This window comes from Trichechus manatus, unplaced genomic scaffold, assembly GCF_000243295.1.
Source record: "Trichechus manatus latirostris isolate Lorelei unplaced genomic scaffold, TriManLat1.0 scaffold00004, whole genome shotgun sequence".
Taxonomy (NCBI): Eukaryota; Metazoa; Chordata; class Mammalia; order Sirenia; family Trichechidae; genus Trichechus; species Trichechus manatus.
This window is the reverse complement of record NW_004443940.1, coordinates 14474926-14501037: the sequence shown is the minus strand read 5'-3', so window position 1 is coordinate 14501037 and position 26112 is coordinate 14474926. Positions and strand designations below refer to the sequence as shown.

At 43.1% G+C, this 26112-nt stretch overlaps 1 protein-coding gene across 1 annotated transcript in view; it reads left to right on the top strand.

Annotated features, from left to right (window-relative positions):
* Positions 1 to 25505, top strand: part of PLEK (pleckstrin) — a 33559-nt gene extending 8054 nt beyond the window's left edge. The window contains exons 2-9 of the mRNA XM_004369253.2: positions 7387 to 7542; positions 7785 to 7966; positions 9939 to 10030; positions 13545 to 13729; positions 15579 to 15683; positions 20561 to 20644; positions 21518 to 21587; positions 23385 to 25505. Of these exons, the coding sequence (XP_004369310.1) occupies positions 7387 to 7542; positions 7785 to 7966; positions 9939 to 10030; positions 13545 to 13729; positions 15579 to 15683; positions 20561 to 20644; positions 21518 to 21587; positions 23385 to 23521 (1011 nt within the window). The 3' untranslated portion in view covers positions 23522 to 25505. The remainder of the gene's footprint in view (positions 1 to 7386; positions 7543 to 7784; positions 7967 to 9938; positions 10031 to 13544; positions 13730 to 15578; positions 15684 to 20560; positions 20645 to 21517; positions 21588 to 23384) is intronic.
* The last annotated feature ends 607 nt before the right edge of the window (positions 25506 to 26112 follow it).

Genomic DNA, 26112 nt, shown 5'->3' with positions numbered 1-26112 from the left:
ACAATGACTAGTTTTTTTTTAACAACCCACATCAAACTTCTGACTCATAGAGCTCCTTTCCCCACCCCACACGCCCTAAATCTTCACCAATACATCTTTTATAAGCTAAAAAAAAAAAAAAAAAAAAGCTTATCAAAGAAAAAGCTTTTATCTCATTTTTATTTTCATCTTTGTTTCTTTGATTGCTGTTGAGGCAGTACATTTTTAGGTTTATTGGACACAAGTATTTCTTCTCTTTAGAATTGCCTGCTTATATGGCTTGCCCGTTTTAAAAATTGAGAGTGTTTATATATTTTTTTAATTGGCTGTGAAGAGTTGAGTTTTTAAAAACGTATTAAGGATATTCAACTTTAATCGTGTGATAATATAAATATCCTCCCATTTTCATTTGCTTTTCAGTTCTCACAGGTTTTTTTTTTTTTTTTTTTAATGTTTGGAAGTTCAATTTTTTTGTATAGTCAAATATCTTTCCTTTACGATTTCTTCTTTTGGTGTCATGCAATGTCAGACTCTGGTGCACTAAACTATATCAGTCCCATGATGATGAACAGTTATTCACCAGGAAACTTTAAACCTGACTCAGCTTCGAAAACCCTCTCACTGTGGACATGGTAATTGTATAAGTTTTGGTCTAGATAGGAAAAAACAGATGTGTGTGTGTGTATAAGGAAACCCTGGTGGTTAAGAGCTACATCTGCTAACCAAAACGTTGGCAGATCGAATCCACCAGGTGCTCCTTGAAAACCCTATGGGGCAGGTCTACTCTGTCCTGTAGGGTTGCTGTAAGTCGGAATTGACTCGATGGCAACAGGTTTGGTTTTTGGTTTTATATATATGTAATTTCCATTAATGTGAAATAACTAAGTGGCCTTAAGAAATTGATCCAGATTCCAGAATTACTTGGCTTGTAGGTGATAGCATCTGAGGGGGAAAGGAAAGAGCATACAATTGGGAGTCCGGAGACCTGGATTCTAGTTCCAGTTCTACATTAACTGGTCAGGTGTCCCAGGCTGAGTCGTTTCACTGGGCTTCACCTTTCTTATCTGTGATGACGGTGTTGGCAGATGATCCTAACTTCCTTTCTAGCTTGGGGAGTCTGTAATTGCACTTCCAGATTTGCTCTTGGGTGAGTGATAAGAGGGAATGGGACAGAAAGAGAGAAACAAATATAGGGGTAGCTGAAGGGACGTGCTGACAGGTTACCCCTGCAGCAATGGCTGAGAAAAGAGGAATCGCCTATAATTCCATAGTCCTACCTAACCTGAGATAGAAGCCCTGGTGGCCAGGGGTTAAGTGCTTGGCTGCTAACCAAAACGTCGGACGTTCAAACCCACCAGCCGCTTTGCAGGAAAAAGATGTGACAGTCTGCTCCCATAAAGATTTACAGCCTTGGAAACCCTGTGGGGGCGGTTCTACTCTATATCCTATACGGTCGCTATGAGTCGGAATCCACTCGACTTTAATGGGTTTTACAGGGTAACCTAACCTGAAGGAGCCCTGATGGTGTGAGCCTGGTGGTGTAATGGTTAAGCCCTCGACTGTTAACCAAACTGCTCTGTGGGATAAAAAACCTGACTATAGGATCCCGCAAAGATTACGCCCAGGAAACCCTATGGGGCAGTTCTACTCTGTCATATAGGGTCGCTGTAAGTTGGAATGGACTCAACAGCACACAACAACAGTGACCTAACTCGACCACTACCAAGCCTGGAAGAAATTTTAAGCTTTATAAATGGTCTGATTTCTCTTGTTCTACAGAGTCGCAGTCTCCTCAATGTGCATAATGTCCCTGAATCCCAAATGAAGCACACCTCTCTGAGTTAGCTGACAGAGCCCCTAAGGCGATATTTGAATTAGAAAAGCACAAACTCATATTGGACAGTTGGCTCCACAGTAGCTTTATTTGCATTGTCTACATGAGGACGGCAGTGCTGGCTGACCTCAACCAATTTATCCCAGCTCTGGGGCCAAAAGCCTTGAGTGACTGTGGCAGTTATGAATCCTAGATATGCCTTAGGTAGACTATTAAAGTTTAGATTTGAAAGGGATTTGAAGCAGTCATCCAGTCCAACTTTCTACTCCAAGCTGTGTGAATATGTCTTTCTTTTCTTATATTCAATTACTTAAATTTTTTATTAACGTTTCATTTATACATTTCTCTAAAAGTTTACCTCAAATTTTAATACACAGTACAGTCATGTGTTGTTAATTTATTTATTAAAATTTCTCAATTATTTTGAAAAATTTCGAGCCCATGGGGAAAAAAAAAGTAGGAGTACCCATACACCCTTTACCTAGTTTCATCGATTGTTAACTCATGACTGCGTTTGCTTTCTCTCTCCGTCTCTGTATTTCTATGTAGATATACATACGTATGTAGTTATGCTGAAATATTTAACAATAAGTTGCAGACATCATGCTACTTCATCCCTAAACATTCCAACATATGTAACTTCTAAGAACAAGGACATTCTCCTGTATAGTCATAATGCCGTGGTCATACCCAAGAAATTTAACAGTGATACAATACTGTTATCTACCTTATAAACATTTTACATTTAAATTTTCCCAGAATATCCTGCATAGCTGTTTTTTTGTTTTTAATCCACAATTCAATCAAGTACCATGCATTGCACAAATATACTGTTTTTCAAGTTAGCAAATGAGAGAAGTACATGAGGTGCAGTAATTCCCTTCTACAGAAGCAACGTGAAGGGTGACGTTACTGTGATCAACGTGCATCCCTTCCGTGGAGTTAACTACAAGCACCTGTGTTTCTACCTATGTAGAACGGCATCCGTTTTTTAAATTGAGGGATCATGCACGTGCAATAAAGTACGTAAGGTGCACCATGATTTTTTACATATGTATAAATTGTGTAACCAACACCCAGATCGTTACAGAGACCATTTCCAGTACCCCGTAAGTTTCCATTGTGCCCCTTCCTAGTCTGTACTCTCGCCCTAGGTAGCCGCTAGGATAACTTCAGGCCATCATCAGTGATGCCTGTTACTGATTTCATATAAATAGAATCATGTCTTAAGTAGTTTTTTAGATCTACTTTTTTTTTCACTCAACCTAGTATCTATGAGATTTATCCATGTTGTTAAGTGTACCAGTGGGTCATTCTTCTTTTCTAATTGCTACGTTGTGTTCCATTTTATATACTACAATGTACTTATTTATTCTCCTGTTGACGGGCACTTGAGTTATTATCCATATTCATCTATTATGAACAAAGTTGCTGTAAACATTCTTGTATGTAACTTTTTGTGGATGGATGCACTCATTTCTCTCATACATACCCAGGAGTGGAATTGATGGTACACAGGGCAGGTAAATGTTTAGTGTATACTGCCAAATAATTTTCCAAATTGGATGTGCCATTTTCTATTCCTTCCAGCCATATGGGAGCTCCAATTATACCACATCCGAGCCAAATCTTGGCCTTCTCAGTCTCTTTTAATTTTTGTCGTTCTAGTGGGTGTGTAGAAGTACCTCAAACAAACAAAAAAACCGAATCTGTTGCCGTCGAGTCGATTCTGACTCCGATAGGACAGAGTAGAACTACCCTGTAGCGCGTCCAAGGAGCAGGTGGTGGATTCAAACCACCGACCTCTGGTAGCAGACGAGCTCTTAATCACTGCACCACCAGGGCTCGAGAGGTACCTCTTTGGGGTTTTAATCTGTGCGCTTCCCTGATGAATAATGAAGTTGAGCTCTCCTTCGTAGACTTATTTGATAGCTTCTTTAGTGAAGTGCCTGTTCAACTGGTTTACTTATTTTAAAATTGGATTGTTTGTATTTTTCTTATTGATTTGAAGGGGTATTTATATACTGGATATGAGTCCCTCTCAGATAAAACAGAAAGTTCACTGAAAGTCTCTCTCAGTAAAAAAACAGAAAGGCTTTTAATTGAAATGATATTATGTGGTAGCATAGAATGTCTGACTTGTCCATTTTCTAAAAAGGGTAAGAATCCAGTGTTAGTCTGGATAGTTATTCTTTTTTTTTTTTAGTAACTAAAACAGAGGAAATATTTCAACAAGTAGAATGATAGTGCCATGAGTGTTTGTATTTATCTGCTTTACACAAATAGTCTCTCTTTCCTGTACAAAGCAACTGAAGCTTTATATAGCTGCCCCCTCCTCCCCTCCCTTTTTTTTTTTTTAAGATAAGCAGCAGGATCTCCTGGGAACTGAATGATAATTTCATTTTGTGGTAGTCATGACACGGCTGACATCACACATCAGGAGATGCGGAGAGGCAGAGAACCCATTCTTTTCCTTTCCCAAAGCCCTCCCAGAACATAGACCAGAATGACAGATTCCCTCCATCTAGTCAGAATGGTTAACTTATTGCTAAAGGGGCAGTTGGCACTAAACCAAACTGAAAACTTTTTAAGTGAGGATTTTCCTAAGGGCCACGTTGTTGTGGGTAGCATCTCTCTGGTGTTATAGACCATTTTCACACAACCTAGTGATGCCTGCACACAAGGTATACTTGACATTGATATTGAGATGAAATCTGATTGGACCAGGGATGGAAACAACTGCAGCTCACATGCCACCATTTTGTTTTCCATGCCCATGGTAGACCCTGTTGTTGGACCATGATGGTTTGCCAGTGAGTCCAGCCTCAGCAGCCCCTCCTACTCACTCTGAGTTGGCACTTGACATAGAATCGATTTGTCATTCCTGAGTTAGACTGGACACAATCGGCAGGCTTGGGAAGGGAAAATAAACCACAGATATGCACAAGAGGGAATGTGGAGCAGCCATAATATTTTCCTTCGGTAATGGCCCACCGAGCGGTTAATGGGCTGATAATATATATATGTATATACTTGATTTTTAATTTTTTTTTTAAGTTCCAGCTAGGATGGCAGTCCCCTTCTCCCCTAGATGCTGCTTTCCTGAGCAATCTGACCAAACAAAAGTGGGTCACCTGCTTCCACACTGGCCAAATCTAGGCTATTTACTAAGCCCTATACGCATCTATAGAATAGTTTTAGAAAACATTGTTACACATTATTATTTCTACTCTTATATTGGCCATTTCTTCATATCTTCTTTACTCAGTTTTATCTACCCATTAGCACACAATGTGATTTTAATTGCAACCTTTTTTCCCACAACTTTATTTAACCCCTGGTGATATAAAGGTGCGATAGCCACGTATATATGTGGGACATGTGGCAATTTATAGTTGATAGAGTGTTTTCTTATACATTTAATATATACATTATGTATTTATATATGCACACTTTATACATTTTCTAAACTGAATTTAATACCTGTTACTATCCTGTAAGATAGAATTATCTCCTTCTTACGAAAGAGAAAACTGAGACTCAGAAAAATTGAACATTTTTTTCCAAGGACATTACAACTAATAAGTGGTCAACATGAGTCTCAAACCCAAGTTCTAGGTTTGACCCCAAGTCATCCCATATCTCCAGGCTTCCTACATACTGACGTTCCATGCAGTGACCAAGGAGGCATGCAGGTCCAGGTGCCGGCCAGATCCCTCAAGACCCCCAAACTTCATTCCACCAGGAAAGAAAACAAAGAGAAGCGCCTTGTTCCCTCCATTGCACATTCCTGCAGAGCCTTCAGCTTTCTCATTCCTTGCTCTAAGTGACAAGTGGCTAAGTGCTCTTGAGTTTCTTCCTCATTTATCACGATGCTAGTGATACCCATTCAATACCATTTTCCAGGAATACATAGAGTGTGAAAGAGTAGCTGTTGATTGTGCTGGAAACTCAAAGCATTGAAGACATTCATATGTGGCTGTCTCTCAAGATATTTGATAATAAAACTTTCAAATTGTTGAGCACATTAGAACTTACAGAGTTCTGTCCACATTATTGCACTTAAATGTGCTAGAAATGTCTGAGATGGTCACTATTTCCTTTATTTGACTGCTGGGGACCTTGTGCTCAGAAAGGGTAAGTGGCTTGCCCAAGTTTGAGCAGTACGGAAGCAGAAGATCTAGAACCTGAATGAGGTCTTCTAAGAGTCAACAATTTCAGCAGCCAAACCAGAGTGTTAGAAGCGAAGGCAGATTTGGGACGGGGCCACCTTTTAAATACATTCACATTCAGTGAGTCAATTGGTCAGTAGACTATATTGTGAGAAGTAGTAGTAAAAAAAGAAACCTTACTACATTTTTGGCTTTAGAATATTTGTCTCTTTCATCTATTCTGACAAACTCTCAAAAATCGAAATTTCCTAAAAACAAAAAACCCTTCCAACCAAACATCAATGATTATCCATTTTTCTATTTTTCTTCTCCCCTGAAAGAAACCAGTTATATTTTTCAAACTAAATGAAGACAAAAATATATGAACCATATTCTAAAGTTATGGTAGCATCTAGTTCCAGATGGAAGACATGCTAACAGTTCTTACACATCACCAAGGGGTGAGACTTTTATGGCTAGATGGTTCCTTGTGGTTCCTGGTGCTGCGAACCATGTGACCTAAGAGAGATGCAGGCTTAGGGAAATTATAGCAGGGAAGGGTCTGAGTGGGGGCTAATTAGAGAATGAGAAGGATTTGTCACTTTTTTCAGTGAAGTGTGATGGCAGCTAGCATTTGGCAGTTTGGGGAATAATCTTTCCCTTGATTTTAATGAACATCTACTATGTGCTCAATACCATGAGCAAATGAAAGTATCTGGTGATGTCATTGCCACAGAGGAGAAAAGATGACCTCACTTAAGACAACTGAAGAACTTTATAATGTAGCATATAATAAAGTTCCAGAATACATGGCACAACCCATAAGAAAAGAAGGCAGTGATCCCCAGGAGATGAGGATGGGCTGGTGCAGTTTGGAAAGGCTTCACAAATGAGTTGGGCTAAGCTGAGCCCTGAAGGATGTGGAGAGTCCTTGGGTGGCACAAATGGTTTGTACTTGACTACTAACCTAAAGATTGGTGGTTTGAACCCACCCAGTGGTGCCACAGAAGAGAGACTTGGTGATCTGCTTCCATAAGATTATAGCCAAGAAAACCCTATGGAGCAGTTCTACTATATAACACATAGGTTTGCCATGAGTCTGAATTGACTCGATGGTAATAGGCCTTTTTTTTTTTTTTTGAAGGATGCAGAAAGTTCAAGGAGAGAAAGAGCAGTGGGGTAGCATTGGCAAGGGGAATTTCAGACAGCGGGGACAGCTAGAGCAAACGGCCAGATGTAGAAATTAGAAGGGCACCTCAAGAAGTCACCCATTAGAGAGGATTATGTTGGAACAGCAGGAGATGATGTCATGAAACATTTTTAAAGCCGACTCTAAGAAACTACAGAATCACTCCATTGAGGAAGAAAATGTAGTTTACAAAGAGCCTCCACCCATGTCAGCTCTTTTTGTTGTCGTTTCAGGGGAGTGTGTTCAACACCTGGAAGCCCATGTGGGTTGTATTATTAGAAGATGGAATTGAATTCTATAAGAAGAAAAGTGACAACAGCCCCAAAGGAATGATCCCCCTGAAGGGAAGCACTCTGACTAGCCCTTGTCAGGACTTCGGCAAAAGAATGGTGAGTTGGCATCACTAGCCACAGGGAACACCTTGGCAAGCGCTGACGTGACAAGGGCACAGCCTGCAGTGTGAATGGTGCTCCTTGGACCAGTCGTTCCCACCACACTCTGCCCTGGGCTTTGGATCTGGAACCAGAGAACCAAGCACTTCCAGAACAAGGTTGGGGCAACTGGTCTGCTTTATAAGGGGCCTCAGCCCCTTGGAAGGCATCATTCCTAATGGGTGTGTTTTGATTTTTAGTTTGTGTTTAAGATCACTACGACCAAACAGCAGGACCACTTCTTCCAGGCAGCCTTCCTGGAGGAGAGAGATGCCTGGGTTCGGGACACCAAGAAAGCCATTAAATGTATTGAAGGAGGCCAGAAGTTTGTGAGGAAATCCACCAGGAGGTCCATTCGACTACCAGAAACCATTGACTTAAGGTGATTTTCTGTTTCCTTCTCTCTGTCCATTCCCTTTTCTCCTTTGAGGAAATCTCACAGCAGGTCCTGCTCCAAGGCTTGCTTTGACCACTTCTGTCAGCTGTACTCACTCTTCCCGGCTGATACTGGCAGTTACCTTAGTAACTGGCAGTACTAAGATGTTTACCTGGGTCTACAGGAGTAAATGTGGCTTCTCTATGGCCTAACTGCTGCAAAGAGGCTAATGGAGTATAAATTCCCTTGTTCTGGGCAACTTGAGCAACTCAGGAAACCTGGTGGCAGAGTGGTTAAGTGCTATGGCTGCTAACTGAAAAGGTCAGCAGTTCAAATCCCCCAGGCACTCCTTGGAAACTCTATGGGGCAGTTCTACTCTGTCCTATAGGGTCACTATGAGTCAGAATTGACTTGATGACAATGGCTTTGGCTTTTTTTGGGGAGGGGGGGCAACTTATATCGCATTTATGAATCAACCATAAAAAGTTAGTCTGCAAAGCAAGTTCCAGGATCTCTACACAGTGAGGAAAAGGCAGGTGCTGCGTGTCCAAGCAAACAAAGTTTCAAGTTCAAGCATTCACCCAGTCAGCAAGGGCCCACTGGGTCAACAATGATCGTAGGCGGAGTCTGTTTGAGTCCTGACCTAGTTTAATGGCCCCTGGCTTTGGCTGGGAGCCCTGGTCGTGCAGTACTTAAGAGCTCGGCTGCTAACCAAAAGGTTGGCAGTTCGAGTCCACCAGCTGTTTCCTTGGAAATCCTAGGAGACAGTTCTACTCTGTCCTGTAAGGTCTCTATGAATCAGAGTTGACTCTACAGCAGTGCGTTTGGTTTAGTTTTTGGTGTTGGCTGTCTTGGAGTCGCAGGTAAGAGTTGCAGCCTAAAGGTAATCAGAGGCAAATAGGTAAACTCAGCGTCTGACAGGGGCTGGGAACAGGGCCCCTTCCTCCCTGCATTTTTCATATCTTGCATCTTCTCCTGTCAGTGAACCCCTTTTTCTAGGAGCCTCTTTTCTTCCTGTTAGTTTTGCTTTTCTGTCAAGCATACCCGGAAACAGCAGCCTTGTCAGGAAGAAGCCCATGCTGGCTGCTTCAAAGGTCCAGCAGGGATTCTGTTTACTTGGTGGGGGGTGGTCCCTGAGAGGGGACTGAAGACACCCCTCCCATAAGCCTAACGCAGGGTATGGTATATTTCGGGAATTTGATAAATTTTGAGAACTGAACTTAGCGAGATTGAGCAACTTCCCTCACCATGGAGGTTTCTTGGTGAAGAACCAAGACTAGGCGGCACCTAGTCCAGCTGCATCTGCTGGCTGGCAGCATTCCTGGCCACAGCTGTCAGGGCTAAGTGGAACGATGCTCTGGCTACGTGGAACCACAGGATACATGGAAGTGGCATGCTTTTATTGCTTGGGAATGTGTGGATAAAGCTATTTTTGGTTTATCATTTCACGGACAAAAATTTTGCCTTAGCCCTTATTATGTTTAGAGTAAGAGGTAAGCTCAGTCAAAACGTTCACCTTGGAGGCAAATGTCTACACCTTCAAATGTCTACACTTGAAGACCCTTAAAGAACTGGGACATGAGGATTGAGGGCCCTGAAGGATCCAGAACATGAGAATGTCAGGCTCTGACTGGGTATGGAAAATTGGCCCCAAGAACATTTAATATTTGGCACCTAACTGGGGACAACTCTCCTCAGACAACAGGAATTAAGTGACCAAAAAGCTTAATAAATTCAAGATACACGCAGTACCTTCCTAGTGCATTTTGCTAAGTGCTGTGCAGACCGCAGAGTTACGGCATATGAACTCCGTTCGTCCTTTAACGACTTACGATGTGGTGGGGAGATTAGGCTCAGGGTCACCTGGGGAGGCGGGAGCTTGTGCTCCTAGCCGGCCTCTCCCAGGTGACGACTCCCAGAGAGGACAAGCCCTTCTGAAATGCTCTCCATTCACCTGTCTGTTTTCATCTCTGTGCAGTGCCTTGTATTTGTCCATGAAAGATGCTGAAAAAGGAGTAAAAGAACTGAAGCTTGAGAAGGACAAGAAGATTTTCAATCACTGTTTCACAGGTAAAAGACCTTGCAAGCATGGAATGGGCAGCTGGGGAAGGTGATACGGAGCTCTGCCTGGGCCTTGTGTGTGAGGAAGGGGGCGTGGGGCACGATGGGGGGACAGGGTCACAGTCTGCAGACTGGTGGATGTGAGAATTAAAATTCCCTCGGTGTGGAAACAGACAGAAGGGTAGCAATGAACTTTGTTGTTCAAGATAAAGTTTTAGAAGTTCCAGATATAGCATTCAAAGGGTCATTTTTTTCAATAAATGGTATTATGGTAAGAATTGCTGGCAGCAGACACAGAGTTGAGTAAGATGTGATCCTTACTACTATAAACAAAGGTTACGACATAACATGTAAGACTTAAATAACAATATTAGGGACGTCACATGGCTGCACAGGGTCAGGCATTAAATATTATGTGCTTAGGCAGTATGGTATAGTGGTTAAAAACATGGTCTTTGAAGCCAGACCGCCTGGGTTCAAATCCTGGCTCTTCAATTTGCTCGGTATAAAACCTTGGGTCAATTACTTAACCTTTCTTTGCTTTGCTTGTTTGTAAGATGGGGATAATCATAGTGCACCTACCTTATCGGCTTACTGCAACGTGCTTAGAACAGTGCCTGGTGGGTAGTAAGTAAGTGTGATATGGCGCAAACACGCAATGTTTTTGTTATGACTAAAGATGCCGTATGTCTGCACAGTCAGTTCTGTGAGTTCAGAAAAAAGGATGGAAAAGGAGTGGTGCTTAGATGGACAGAATGTCATTAAATATTTGTAAAGAAGATTTCTGATAAGGAGGCAGGGCAAGGATGGTGAGGCCAAAGTTGTGGAGGCAGAGAAGGGCAGGATGTGTGTCCAGGTAAAGCAATCAGCCAGCCTGGTAGGACTGATGTTTCATTAAAACAACAGTGGCCGTTAAGTCGATTCCGACTCATGATGACCCCTTGTGTGTCAGAATAGAACTGTGCTCCATAGTGTTTTCAAAGGATGAGTTTTCAGAAGTAGGTCATCAGGCCTTTCTTCCTAGGCACCTCTGGGTGGACTCAAACTGACAACCTTTCTGTTAGCAGATGAGCACTTTCACCATTTGGGCCACTTAGGGACTCTGTGGTTCATTAAGGGGCAGAATGGGAGGTAAAATTTGGGACCAGTCTTGTTAGAAGCCAGACAGGGCTTACTTAGGTTGGTAAGAGAGGTAAAGGGAGAAAACTCTGAGAGGGATACAACAGATACAGAATGTGAAGACATTCAGTCAATAGATAATCCATGAAAATGGTCCAGTCAGGGTCAGGAAGGTGAAGGGGCAAAGAGCATGATACGGGGTAACAGAGTAGCACCCCATGAGATTTCAGCCTCAGAGAGTTAAGGCAGCAGCCAGTTAGTATCAGGAAAGTCTGGACTGAGATTTAGGATTAAAATACCAAGCTATGGGCAGTGGTAAGGGAAACTGGCGAGAGCAAGGCAGGACCCCAACACCAGGACAGAGCCTCAGGCAAAAGGAAGGCCAAAGGAGGAAGTTTGAATGTGTAGTCCCAGGGTATTGGGTGAGAATTTCTTAAGTCCTTTCCATTGAATGGCAGGGTGGGTCCTAGAAATTCAGGTGCTGTGGAGCTTTCTTGTGAAAGTCAGGTGGTCTCAGCAGGGAGATGAAGTCTGCGGCAGAGACTGGGCCCCAGGCAGTGTTGACACAGGACAGAGGACCTGGAGTGTCAGGTAACAGGGAGACTAGGCTGAACCTGTCTCTCAAGCTTCAGCATGTCTAATTGCATAAGCGTGGAATCCAGGGTTAAGGCCTGTTGTAGGTGTCACTTATGGCCTAATGTCACTTAAACTCTGTAAGACTTAATTTTCTCATCCTTAAAATGAGGTCTGTAACTACTGCCCTACCTCGTTTACAGGGTTGTTGTAAGAAATAAAAGCTGTAATGCAGTGTCCATGAGTTATCGTGATAGAGAAAGATAAGTGCACAAAAGCTTTCCACAGGTGAAATTCATGGAAGACTCACCAACCAATTGCTCTCAGCATGTTTTGAGGCTGGTAATAACCTTACTGCTCTTGCCTGGATGACCCAGGGCTCGCTGGCTAGTATGTTGTTGGCTTCCCCATGGGCTACATTTCTAAGGAACACACCCTTTTTCATACAGAGCCTAATGGGAGCCTGCTATAATTCAGTCGATGGGTCAGCTTCATTTCATTCTCTTCACGGTCCCATCTCGAGGCAGAAGGTCAATTAAATGACTTCTCAAGTCCCCATTAGACCTGCGAAGGTGTGATGATGACTCCAAATGATGGCCTCCAATTTTAATTTAGGACACATATGATATGTCAGGAGTCCCCAGGTGGTGCAAACCGTTTACACGCTCAGCTGGTTACCAAAAGGTAGGCGGTTTGAGTCCAGCCTGAGGCTCCTCAGAAGAAAGGCCTGGTGATCTACCTCCAAAAAATCAGCACAGTTCTATTCTGACACACGTGGGGTCGCCATGAGTCAGAATCAACTCGATGGCAACTCTTTTTTATGATTATGTGACTTCTCTGCTTAAAAACTTGCCATGGCTCCTCATTGCCACATTTCTTAATGTGCCATTGGAGCTCTCCCCACCCAACCCTGTGCCTTCCTCCCCCTCTTGTCCCCTTTTGCCTTCTTTCCACCGACTCTGCCTCCTCTCCCATGGGGCTGCTTCATGCCCCCGTGCATCTGTTCATGATGCTGCTCCGTCAGCCTGTGCTGGTTCTTCACAGCCTCTGCTTCATCTACTTGGCAACCACCTACTCAGTTTTTAAGCCTCAGCCCAGTGTCACTTCCTCTATGAATTTCTTCCTGACAGGGGACGCACAACGTCCCATCTCACCACTGCCGCTATCAATGCCTCCCTGCAGGTTTGACCCAGCAGCTCCACTGTATCCATCTAGAGTAGAGCAATTGTTGGAACACTTCCTTCTTTATCACCCGTCTCTCCCTGTTAGATTCCTTAAGTGCGGTATCCCGAAACCCATCACAGTACCTAGCCCCTAGTAGATGCTCAGTATATCTTTGTTCATTCGTGGAAGAATTGAATGGGTTAGTACAAACTATTTCTTTGATGCATGCATTGCCTCCTTAAGCGGTATGTAAAATCAATTGCCGTCGAGTTGCCTCCGATTCATGGTGACCCCATGTATGTCAGAGTAGAACAGTGCTCCATAGGATTTCAATGGCTGGTTTTTCAAAAGTAGATTGTCAGGCCTTTCTTCTGAAGCATCTTTGGGTGGACTTGAATTGCCAACCTATGGTTACTAGGCAAGCACATTAACTGCTTACACCACCCAGGGACTCCGTAAGTGGCATGTAGATGCTTAGAAAACCCTTTACATGGTTGCTCTTTTTTGCAGGTAGCTAGCTCACTGATTTCCCTCTTTCCTTCTTGGAATAATAGGGAAGATGAGGCAAGTGAGACGATTGGGTGCCCTGGAGCCAGTTGAGGGGTGATTGTCAGGGTCTTGCTCTTTGCTAAGGAGAATTAACCTTCCTTCTGATGGTCCCATCCAGGTACCTGTGTCATTGACTGGCTGGTATCCAACCAGTCTGTTCGGAATCGCCAGGAAGGTCTCATGATTGCCTCCTCACTGCTCAATGAAGGGTACCTGCAGCCCGCTGGAGACCTGTCCAAGACTGCGGTGGATGGCACCTCTGAAAACCCTTTCCTGGACAACCCTGATGCTTTCTACTACTTTGTAAGTGAGAAAAGCTACCCATGTGTTCTTGGTGTCATGGGGCTGCCTGGGCAGATGCTAGATTGATTTCCGTTCTTATCCACATACACGCGAAAGAAAGGGCCTACAGAGAGCGGTTACAGATGGCAAGGAGTCAAGAGATTGCCCAGGGAGGTAAAGGAAATGCCTGAAACCTCAAGGCCCATTCGGAGCTTCAATTACACCAATGCTTCGCAGACATAGCAGCTGTCCCCTTCCACAGTGCCTGCCACGTTTAAACGAATTAGTTTAAAGGAAATTATTATTTACTCTATGTTATCTTTAAATTGGCTTACTTATTAAACTGGAATGTATCTATTCTTGTCCTATGCAATAATTCATTTATAAAACTTTACTAGGCCCTAGTTACATGCCAAAAGAGCGCTGGTGGTGAAGCACCTGGCTGCTAACCGAAAGGTTGGTGGGTCAAACCCACCCAGCAGCTCCATGGGGGAAAGACCTGGCCATCTGCTCCCATAAAGATTATAACCTAGGAAACCCCATGGGGCAATTCTTCTCTGTCCTATAGAGTTGCTATGAGTCAGGATCAACTCAATAGCACCCAACAACAACACAACAGTCCACGCCATGCACTTTCCTAGGCAAAGGAGATAAGAGCAGTGGAAATAAAACAAACAAGCAAAAAACCCCAAAACAAAACAGCAAAAGCCCAGGCCCCCACAGAGCTTCCTCTCTAGAGGAGGATCCATAAAATCTCAAGTGTGATGTGCTAGTTGTATTTCCCCAAATATACATAAAAATACACAACTATTAATACAAAAATTTTCATCCGAGTTACTTCCTCCCATCATCTGTGTTCCTCCCATGGTATGCTTACTTGTGGTTGGGAAACACTGAGTTACACAATACGGATCTAATCTTGGGCTACATGAGAAATCCCACAGCAGTAGCTATCTCAGGGGATTTTGCTAGTTTTGTTTCTATTCTGGATCAGAGGATAGAAATTAGGAAGCTGCTTAATCTAAGAGAACCAGCCTTCCTACCACAAAGAAGTGAATATCCCCCAGAGACTTTCATTTCTCATTTGGGGGAAGTTTTACTAACAGTATTATTGTTGTTTTGTTAGACCTTCCGTCTGGTCTTATATAGCCATTTAAATGAAGATCCTAAAAATAGCCCTCACAGTGGTTCCTCTTCAATAGCTACCTGTTACCCATTGCCAGCAAGTTGATTCCAACTCACAGCGACCCAGTAGGACAGAGTAGAACTGCCCCATACGGTTTCTAAGGAGCAGCTGGTGGATTCAAACTGCTGACCTTTCAGTTAGCGGCGATAGCACTTAACCACTGTGCCACCAGCGTCCCCTTCTATAGCTAGGTGGTCTCGATTGCCTCCTGATCTCAGAGGACGAGGATGGACAGCTGCTCTCAGTCTTCTCAAAGCAGGAGAAGGGGCGAAATGTGGCAATAGAGATGGAATTACATCGTGTCTTATGGATTAGTTCCCTCTGTTCTCAAGGATCCAGACATGAGGTCCTAAGAGGAAGAAAGCTTTGAGAGTGGAAATAGGCACCACCAGGAGGATTGAGCTAGAGTTAGAGCATAGCTTGAGAAACCCAAGAAAATGAAGGGATGTTGATGAGATCACACCTGAGAGAAGAGAGGAGTGGAGCAGCATGTAAAAATAAAAAGGAAGGGGAAACTTGCTAACCAAAGATAACCCTTAACATTCAGATTGGGCTATGCAAAAGCGGGGGAAAGAAAAGGAGGAGTCGAACATGGTGGCTGGAGGGGAGGGTGAGGGGGAGTTTGTACATGTAGCAATACACCCGAGACTGGTAAAGTGAACTTGCTGTTTGGTTTCCCAATAGCCAGACAGTGGGTTTTTCTGTGAAGAGAATTCCAGTGATGATGACGTGATTCTCAAAGAAGAATTCAGAGGGATCATTATCAAGCAGGGATGTTTACTCAAGCAGGTGAGTGACCACCACTATTCCCTTCTAGCCTTTCTCCCTTATCATGTCCTTTTTATTTCTAAATGACCAAATGGTATTTAGTTGTTTAACCAACGTTGTGTTATTAGTTGCCGTAGAATCAGCTCCCACTCATGGCGACCTTATACGTAACAGAACCAATTTAACCAACAGTCAACTGGAACGTGAGACCCACAGAGTGAAAGATAGGAAAATAGAGAAGCAGATGATCAAAGTGGCATTAGGTCAGGAGGACTGAGACAGGCAGAAAAATAAGAAAACTCCCCTTTTATCAATATCATAGGAAAAAGAGGAGTTTCAAGAAAGCTATTGCCCTTCTCATTAGCTGGAGGAAATAAACTGGTTAAGAGATGCCATCCAAAAGACAGATGTTTGATGGTAAATGTACTTCCGTTTTTTGCCCGTCCCGCCTTCCTGTAAAATAACCAGGAAACAGGAATAGGCAACACACAAAAGAGAAAAGCTGTATACCATTGACAGCAAGGAAGTGACATTGCAGATTGTGAGTAGGGTGCGGCAAGACCCAAACCAGGTATGCCTGAGGCCAACTCTGCGGGAATAGCAGGCAAAGGTCAAGTCCAGTCTGAGGGCATGGGCATCATCCTGGGCGGAAGTCAAGGGCAATAGCCAGGTGTCCGCAGGTACATGTTACTGTCAGTCTGGGAGGCAAGGGCTGGGGTGAGCTGAAAGCTTGAGTCAGTTACCAGGTGCCAAGGCATGCAATGCCAAGAGGTAAGGGAATACAAAGGCTGGAAATGAGAGATGAAGCTAGGGCCAGCACCTGGTTAGAGGAAGAAGTAGCAGGAGGACATGGGAGTATTCAGGGTGAAACAAATTGATGGCACATGGTGTCACAGAGGCCAAGGCTGCGTTACAGGGCCAAGGTCTTGCCTTCCTGGCAATGCGATGTACTGTATATAACAGAGGGAACCTGGTTGCTCTCTGTCTTCGTGATTGATGAGATGCGCCAGGAGGGAAGAACCAAAGCAGAGCATATATTCCCATTTAGAAAGGGGCTGTGGGCTCGTTAAGGTTAGGTATAGATACGGACTTTGGGTTCCACTGGGGAAGAGGGACATTAGTGAGGAAAATACCTGAACTCCAGATTTTAGGAAATATATAGCAACAATTTAGAAAAAATTCATGGACAACACTGAATATCTTTTTATGACAGGGTGACCAGTTGACTAGATTAAAGGAAAAACCCTAGGGGCAGGGACTGCCTATTTACAGTAATAGGACAGGCTCTGGCAGTTGCCCACAGGACAAAGTTTGCCCTCATTGGCTCTGCCAAACATTCCTACATTCCTGGCTCTTTGCGTTAAAGGTGCCAGAAGGTGGCTGTAAGACAAGAGTAACCGGGAGGGGATTTCACTAGTTCCTTATTTTTACTGATCCCTTCTATAATTCTATATTGTTATCAGCCATTAATGCCTGTTCTTGAATTAGTCGATCAGACAAGGCCTAGTCTAGAAAGGGGCCCTGAGAAAACTGAGCATAGAGGTTGAAAAGGAGGAGTCTAAAGTTTGGGCTGGACTGGAGCCATGTCTGGGTAAAGTTCCCCAGTGGGAGACCCTGGATGGCCAAAAATGGGCTGAGAGTAATGGGTGCCTGAGATAATGAGGACTGGAAATAAACGTAAGAGTTTTCCTTTAGCTTATTTTACTTGACCTTTGATAGGTACAATTTAGCCTGAGCTAGCCCCGTTGGTTCGCATTCAATCCCCTGGGAGCTGTTAAAATTGTTCTTGAGGCCAATTAAATCAGAATCTCTGGGTGGGAGCCAGGCATCGGTATTTTTACAGCTTCCCAAGAGGTCTGTGTGCAGCCACAGATGAGAAACTTTGAGCTAATCTTTTTCTTAGAGGCTAATTTGTCCCAGGGCCCTGGTGGCACAGTGGTTAAAAGCTCGGTTGCTAACCAAATAGTTGGCAGTTCGAATCCACCAGCTGCTCCTTGGAAGCCCTGCGGGGCAGTTCTGCTCTGTCCTATAGGGTTGCTATGAGTCGGGATGGACTTGACAGCAACGGGTTTAATTTGTCCTAGTATCAAAATGGCAACCCTGGCGGCAGCGTGGTTAAGTGCTGGGCTGGCAGTTGGAATCCACCAGGTGCCCCTTGGAAACTCTACGGGGCAGTTCTACTTTGTCTTATAGGGTCGGGGTTGCTATGAGTCGGAGTCCAATCGATGGCAATGGGTTTGGTTTTGGTTTTAGTATCAAAATACAACTATTTAAATAGTCATCATGATAAGCTTCTTTGTTACATAAAGAAAACAGATTCATGTGCAGCTGGGAATTTCGTTCTTCTATAGTCTTTCCTTTGCATTTTTTTTTTTTTTTGAGAGAATTCAAAATTCTCATTGAATTGATGTTCCTTTTTAATGTTTCCAATCTCTTAGTTCAGTGTTTATTACCCTGGCTCATATCAAAATCACTTGAGGGAATTTGTAAAAATTTCCTCTTTACGTTCCACAAAAAGTAAACCACTCCTGCTTGGAGTTAGCCATAGGTCACCTGCATGGAAGGTGCATTCATCATGAGAAAGGAAGCCTGTGCTCCGTACCACACAGGTGGGAAGTTGCTGGGCCCAATGGAAGGACAGTCCTTCCCAGTTCTTCCTCCTCCCTATTTCAGGAGAAATAATCCTACTTGGGGAACGTAGCAAGTTTGAGAATGAATGAAATTGGACTGTATTCAATAAAATCCTTTTTTTATATAATTCATTCTGTTATGACAATGAATAAAATATCTCATTGTTTAATTCTCAGCCACACTGTAGATTCTGGGAGGGGGAGGGACAATGTACTGTATACACTTTTCTTACATTTGCTGCAGAGTTCAGCATCCTCCTTGGTCTACAGTAGGCAATAAACACTTGTAGAAACCCTTTGCCATCGAGTTGATTCCGACCTATGGTGACCCTATAGGACAGAGAAGAACTGCCCCATAGGGTTTCCAAAGAGAGGCTGGTGGATTCTAACTGCTGATCTTTTGGTTAGCAGCTGTAGCTCTTAACCACTGTATCAGCAGGGTTTCCAGCGATTGCATAAGAGAGCAGGAAATGTGTGTCTGCCAGTCAGGAGGAAATGTTGTGGGGTGGAAGCTTGAGTGTCTTTATCTTATGGACAATATTAGCTAAGGCAAAGAGCAGGAGTTCACACTTTTAGAAGGTGTGGCTTTGTAAAAGCCATTTTGAACATGATACAGCAGATAGAAATATTTTCTTTTTTGCCATATGACTCTACAGGGCAGCTTCCTGGCTCCATTCTTTAGGCAAGTAAAAGACTCTTTGGAAGTGACCAAATGCTTGACAAGATAATTTCGGCTCCTTCTTGAAAGCTCCCTCTAAACTCCTCTGAGCTGGCATTATGAAGAAGGCACTGTTTGTTAACATCACAGTTTTTTCATTGCTTTCTACACAAGCACAATGAAAAATATTGGAAAATTTGTGTATGTGCTTGTCAGTATGTGGTGGTTTAGAAATTACAAATAATATTCTTCCTATTGACAAGGTAGAAACTCTATGCCTTCTTGTCTAATAATTTACTTTTTGGTTTCTGGAGTTATTTAAATTATTTGACTTGTCTGTGGGAAATCATAGAATCAGGCTTGTTGTGTCATTTTAGAAAACTGCTAGAAGATAATTGAAATAACTAGGTAGCTCAAGGCGATTACTGACTGATATTAAGCAGCTTTCGGGTGCTAGGCACGGTGTAGGGCACTGGGGAAATAAAGATAAATAAGACACAAAGTCCTCGACACTCACAGTCTAGATGATGTCCGTGTTGAATGCTGTTGAGAAGGACCAAGTTCTGTTCTTCATTCGTCATGTCTGTTACAGCCACTATTCCTTCCGTTTTCCATTGCTGCTACCTGAGGCTAGTTCCTGATAGTTTTATGCCTGGATTGCTGTAATAATTCCCTACTGACCTCCTTTTTCCTTTATTGTCTTGCCCCTGGTTTTCCTTCAGTCTAGTCAGGTGGTCGGTCCCGAGCGTTGTTGCCATATTAATCTACATATAATTAATAAATGCCACTCCCACTCAAAAGCCATCAGCAGTTCCCCCACCTTGCATTTTTGCTAAGCCCTTCTTGCATTTTTGCTAAGCCCCTGTCCACTTTTCTAGCCTTGCTCTGCTGCTCTTCATCAACCCCACGTTCTAGCCAGACGGGTCTTCTTTATCAACGTCTGAATTTGCTTTGTGCATTCCCAATTTTGCTTTTTGGTTATCAATTGTCTTCCCTCCTCTTTCTTGCATGTCTAAATCCTGTGTGTCCCACATGGGTTAGTGGAGGTCTTTATGAAGCTTTCTTTGACAACCAAAGCCCACAATTACACATCCCTTATTTAATTCCTTTGAAACTCATTATTTATACAGATTATTTGATTTTAGCATTTGCTATTTTATATTTACACATAAATTATAAACTCTTGAAGAGCAGGGCCATGTCTTAAACCTCTTTGTATTCTTCGCATTGCCTCACATGGGATGTTGTGCATAACCAGGAACCAGTTGACATCAAGTTGATTCTGACTCAAGGCGACCTCATGTGTGTCAGAGTAGAACTGTGCTCCCTAAAGGGTTTTCAGTGTCTGATTTTTTGGAAGTAGATTGGCAGGTCTTTCTTCTGAGTTGCCTCTGAATAGACTCAAACCTCAAACCTTTCGGTTAGCAGCCGAGCATGTTAACCATTTACACCACTCGGGACTCCAGTTGTACATAGGGTTGAGGCTTGATTCTCCTGAAGTTATATTTCGTCTTTTCTTTCAATTCAGCAAAGAATATTATATAGCAACTACATGACAAAGTGACGTTAAGAACTCATCATTCCTTTCCTTTTGTTGATCCTGGATACAGGGCCATAGGAGGAAAAACTGGAAAGTGAGGAAGTTCGTTCTGAGAGAAGATCCTGCATACCTGCACTACTACGACCCTGCAGGGGTGAGATTCTGTGGTCGACAAATTCATTCAACTAGAAGCCTCCACTGCATTTATTAGCTGGGCTACCATTCTTCTTTCTGTTCTGCTGATATCCTTTTTCACTTTTCACCCTCCCACTTCTTAATTTCCCCTCCTCCCTTCTCATTGCAATGAGCCGAGATCTTAGGCCTTTGAGGCCAACATAAGCTCATGTAGGAAAGAAAATGCCACTGTATTGTAATTTGTTTAGTCAACACAATTTTTTTTTTGTTTGCCCCAATCTGATATTTTCAGGGGTACTATGTAGTCTTAACACTTATTCTTAGTTTAATATGCACAAAAGCGATGAATTCCTCTCCCAGGCCAATTTGGATGAGCACATTGCTTACTTAAGACTGCCCTTTGGGTTTTGATTATTTAGTAGCAGGATTTTCCTCAACAAAATAAGACAACTCCGTAAAGATGACTCTGTCTGAGTCGGGTTCTCAGCCTTTGCTCTCAGCGCAGGGCTCTTTGATTCCCTCCTAGGAGGATTATACTGCTATATCAGTTGCATGGAACTGAAGAGATCTGAAAACATGTAGTTGTCTTTTAGCGGGCTAATGGGATGTGGTGACTGCAGCCTCTCTAGCTCCCCTGCTATTTCCTCCAGATGTGAAGCCCAGATTGATTTGGGTCTTCTCCTTCTACCTCCCTGACCCCACTAAAGTGGAGCGTTGAGGATGTGGAAGGACTGTAGATCTAGAGCAGGTTTCCTTTGATCTCCTTCTGCTCTTATTTATTCTGGGGGCCTGATCTATACCAGAGTAGGTCCGTGTGGCTTCTGCACCAACAGGATGAGGTATATCCATACACTGTACATTGAAACATGAGGAACAACTCTCTCTCCTCTAGGGGGAAGAACCCCTGGGAGCGATTCACCTGAGAGGATGTGTGGTGACTTCAGTGGAGAGCAACTCAGATGGTAAGAATAAGTTTCTACTTTCTTTCGCAAGTAGGGATTCTGAGCCAACAGCAGTCAATCAGATACCAGTGTGAACAACTTTACTGTCTGAAAACCTGGGAGATATCAAGAGTTATTCTGTCCCAACTCCTGGCTCTCTAGGCCTGGGGGATTTGGAGTGGCTTTGTGGATACCTTGAGTAAATCCTTGAGCAATGCTGAGAAAAACCCATCACCTCAGAACTGGTTTAGATGGAGAGCTTATTATCTCCTGACTTCTGTAATTGAGCAGCTGCATTCTTTAAAGCAGGTCTTTTACATACCCAGGCCGGGAAATCTCCCAAGACAAAAGGAACTTTGGTGCAGTGAGGCAGTTTTGTGGGTGGAAAGAGCACCGGGGTTAGAGTTGGGTCTGTGCTAGTAAGTTAGCTGTACAACATGAAGCAAACCACCTGACTCCTCTGGGCCTTCGTTCCTCCTCTAAGAATGAGTGGGTGGCACTAGAGGACCTTCCTGTCGCTTCCAGAGCACCAGTCTATGATTTGGTGCAAGGAATAACCATGTTTATGAAGATTGACTTCTCAGGTGCTGGTGACAAGTGGTATTGCTGGGGAGATGTGGTTTAAACATTCCAAACCCTGGTTTCGTCATGCTATGTTAGGTGTATGGTGTTCTGTAGGAGCCCTGGTGGTGTAGTGGTTAAGAGCTTGGGCTTCTAACCAAAAGGTCGGCAGTTGGAGTTTCCCAGCCGCTTCTTGGAAACCCTATGGGGCAGTTCTATTCTGTCCTATAGGGTTGCTATGAGTTGGGATCAACTTGATGACAATGCGTTTGTTTTGGTTGGTGTTCTAGAGGTGGAGCTGGAGCTGCAAAAGCCTGGAGTTTTAGAACCCTTGATTCTGCCCACACCCCTTTCCCATAGGATTATGTTTTAGTTTCGGGAAAGGGAGCATATTGCTTTTTAATTTGAAGTAAACATTTAAGTCTTGTCATGGTATTAGCTAGCTTATTGTCTTTTACATTTTAGTAGAGACTCTAACTTAGCCCTTGATAAAAACCAGTTCAGGCTATAATGATAGCAGTGGTGGGGGGTCTGGGGCTTCCCCCATCCCCAGTGTATTAGGGTTAGCTCTTGGTTTAGAGTATTAGCAGAGAAAGAAGGGGGTTACTTTGTTAAACACTATTGGTGTTTAAGTTTATAAGTTTGCTAATAAATTATGAAAAGAAAATGTTTCTCCTTGAGGGTTTTACTTGATTTCTGAAAACTACATATATATATAAAAATCTAGGTATATATGATCATCTTAGCTATCTATATGAATGCTATATATATGTATAATCATATAATAGATATGATCATACAATATGATCATACATACATATAATAGATATGATCATACATTTGAAAACCACGTAATTTTTTTCTTATTACATTCTTTTTCTTTTGATCAAAGTACAATATACATGCAGAAAATAGTACATGTTGTAACAGTATGTCTTCATGAATGTTCACCAAGTGAACACACTCGTATAACCAGGCCTAGAAGATCAAGAAATGGGTTATCATCAATACCAAAATGCCCCATTTGTGCTCTCCTCCAGCCACTATCCCTCCTCCTGACATTTAACAGCATCAACTGGCTTCGCTTGGTTTCGTTCTTTATATAAACCAAATCATACAGTATGTGCTCTTGAAAACCATATAGTTAATGTACTTAGAGCATTTGAGAAACCAGGATTTCATTACTTGCAGAGGGAGGGTGGACCAGGTGGCCCTCGGGCATCTGTGGGCACTATCATTCACTGTCTCTCTCACCAGGCAAGAAGAGTGATGAAGAGAACCTTTTTGAGATCATCACAGCTGATGAGGTGCACTATTTCTTGGAAGCGGCCACCTCCAAGGAGCGCATCGAATGGATCAAAGCCATCCAGCTGGCCTCCCGGACTGGGAAGTGAGGGCACGCCTGCAGCTTCTCCTCACCCACCCCGAGGGAACCTCCCAGATACCCTCGCTCCAGCAGCTATCCACTTCTGTGAAGAATCAATGAGAAAGGGCCCAGGGGTGGGAAGTTATCTCCTGCAGGGGATTCTGAATGTAATTAACCATGTGCTGGAAGTTCACCTGCACAGCATTGCTCACCGAAACTCTTTGCCCCTCCTCATGTGCCCCAAGCAGAAAAAGCAGGCTGTGTGGTCTGGGTGGGCTGCTCTCCCTCTCCAGGACTCAAGTCTCTTCTGAAAAATGCAGTTGAACTGGGAGATCTCTGAGGTCCTTCCACTTAAAAGACAAAATGCCCTATGATTCTAATACCCATGGAGGTTAAGTGCCTCCAGTTGTCCTGTTGGGGCCCTTCTTTGGCTAAGTTTTGGCCTTAACCTGTCTCCACCTGTGCCAGAACACGTTTTCAAGTCTTGTCACAGTATTGGCTAGTTTATTGCCTTTTGATTTTTCAGAGACTCTAACTTAGCCCTTGATACATACCAGTTCAGGCTATATTGGTAGTACTGGTGGTGGGTCTCTTCCCTTTAGAACAATGTTGCAGATCTGCACTAAGAGTATTAGGCATAAACCTCCTCTGCTCTCTTTAGCTGTCTTCCACTTGCTCTTGGCCATGACTCTTGGCCGCAGGATCAAATGAAAAAATGGAGAACTCTCTTCTTCCTTCCTCATCCTACCAAGAAACTTCCTGAGAGCCAACACTGAAGTGATGGGTTTTAGGTTTACACTTTTGGTCACTTACCTTAGCTAGAAAAGTCATGTCTTCTGAGAAAAAGACCCGAGGAAGCCAGAAGTAGTGAGGGTCTTTTTCCACATGTAGAAGCCACTGAGAGCACTTCATATTCCACTTCTATTGAGGCTGATCTAAGAGGGGGTCTCTCTTTGTCCCTTTTGGGAGCATTTCTCTACAGTTCATTATCATTAAGAGAGGGGACCTCAAATCTGCGGGATTCTGTCTTATTTGAGGGTTTAGGGGGAAAAAAAAGCCAGATGGGTTCTCTCCATGGGTGAGGGGCCTAAGCATCTGGCTGGCTAATGTGTCCCCGAGCCCTAGAGGGTAGAAGACTAGATTGCAGGTCAGCTGACCGGATGCTGAGTTTATACAAAGATGGTACTGAAAGGACTCTAGACAGAGTTTGTGGTGGTGGCTATCAGCCTGTGGAGCACCTTCGACTCTCCGGTTAGTGATATTGTGGTCTGTACCTGAGCTTTTAAGCACTAGCTATAACAGCTTTTTCTTGGGCTCTGAGGGGCCCCATGGCCCCATTTTCTGACATGCCACAATGATCTGACCTGGATTCAAATTCAGGACTACTTTCCAGTTGTTGATCTTATCTACAAACTAGTGATTCTTCTCCAAAACTGAGGAAGATGGCACCCATAGAACCAGTTATATGGGTGAAGATATATTTTTCAACTCTAGATTTTAAATTTTAAGGCCACAGTGAGGAAAAACAGGCAAACCACTTGCCAATGAGTCAGTTCCAACTCATGGTGACGACGTGTATGTCAGAGTAGAACTACGCTCCATAGGGTTTTCAAGGCTGTGATCTTTTGGAAGTAGATTGCCAGGCTTTTCTTACGAGGTGCCTCTGAGTGGATTTGAACCTCCAAACTTTTAGTTAGTAGCTGAGTGCTTAACCATTTGAATCACCCATGGAGAACATTGCTCCTGATTTTGTTGGCTCTTTTCTTTCCCCTGCTCATTTCCACACGACATTCCTGAGGCTATTTCTACTTACTCCCAGATTGTCTTATTGGTGGCCTAGAGATACAGGATTATCTTTTTTTTTTCTTTTTTCCTGGTTATTTCATAAATTTTCTTCTTACAACATGCACAGTATTTGCCTACATTCAGTGTTAAAAGTATTTATTAATATGGAGTCAATCTTATGTTTTGAAATAAACATGACTGTTTTTGGTGTCCTTTTGATGTGATAACTCTGATGTTTTGCCTCTCATTAAAGACTCACCTTTTCTACAACTCACTTTCAGTTACTGAGAATAACACCACCTCTTACCTTGCAAATCATCCCGATGGCTTTATGATTTTCTATGACAAAGTCAATCTATTTTAGGGAAAAATAAAAATAGGGGAAAGAATAAGAACAGGGTTTAGGAAATATTTTGGAGGAATTAAGAAAGTATATATAAAGGAGGAAAATGTTTTCTTACTCCATGTAACTGACAGTAAATCAGAAAAATAAAGCATTCAATCTGAAAAAAATCTTTACATCTTATTGGGAGGAAAAAAGCATAGACAGAAGCATGTATAAACTAAAGATTAGAATCTTACACATAGGTGAAAAATACAGATTTAAAGAGAGATATTAACACACACACACACACAGTAGCTAAAATTCTACCATCAGAGGGTGGCTTTCAAAAGCAGAACTAAGAAGTTGCTTACATTAAAATAACCAAGTTTCTCAGTAGTGTTTGCTACTAGTCATTAGAAAGAAAGCTGAACAAAGTATCAATCTCATTTCTTTGGAGTCTGTGTGAAGGCTGGGGTATAGACAAAACCCTCCCTGCTGCCGCCACACCT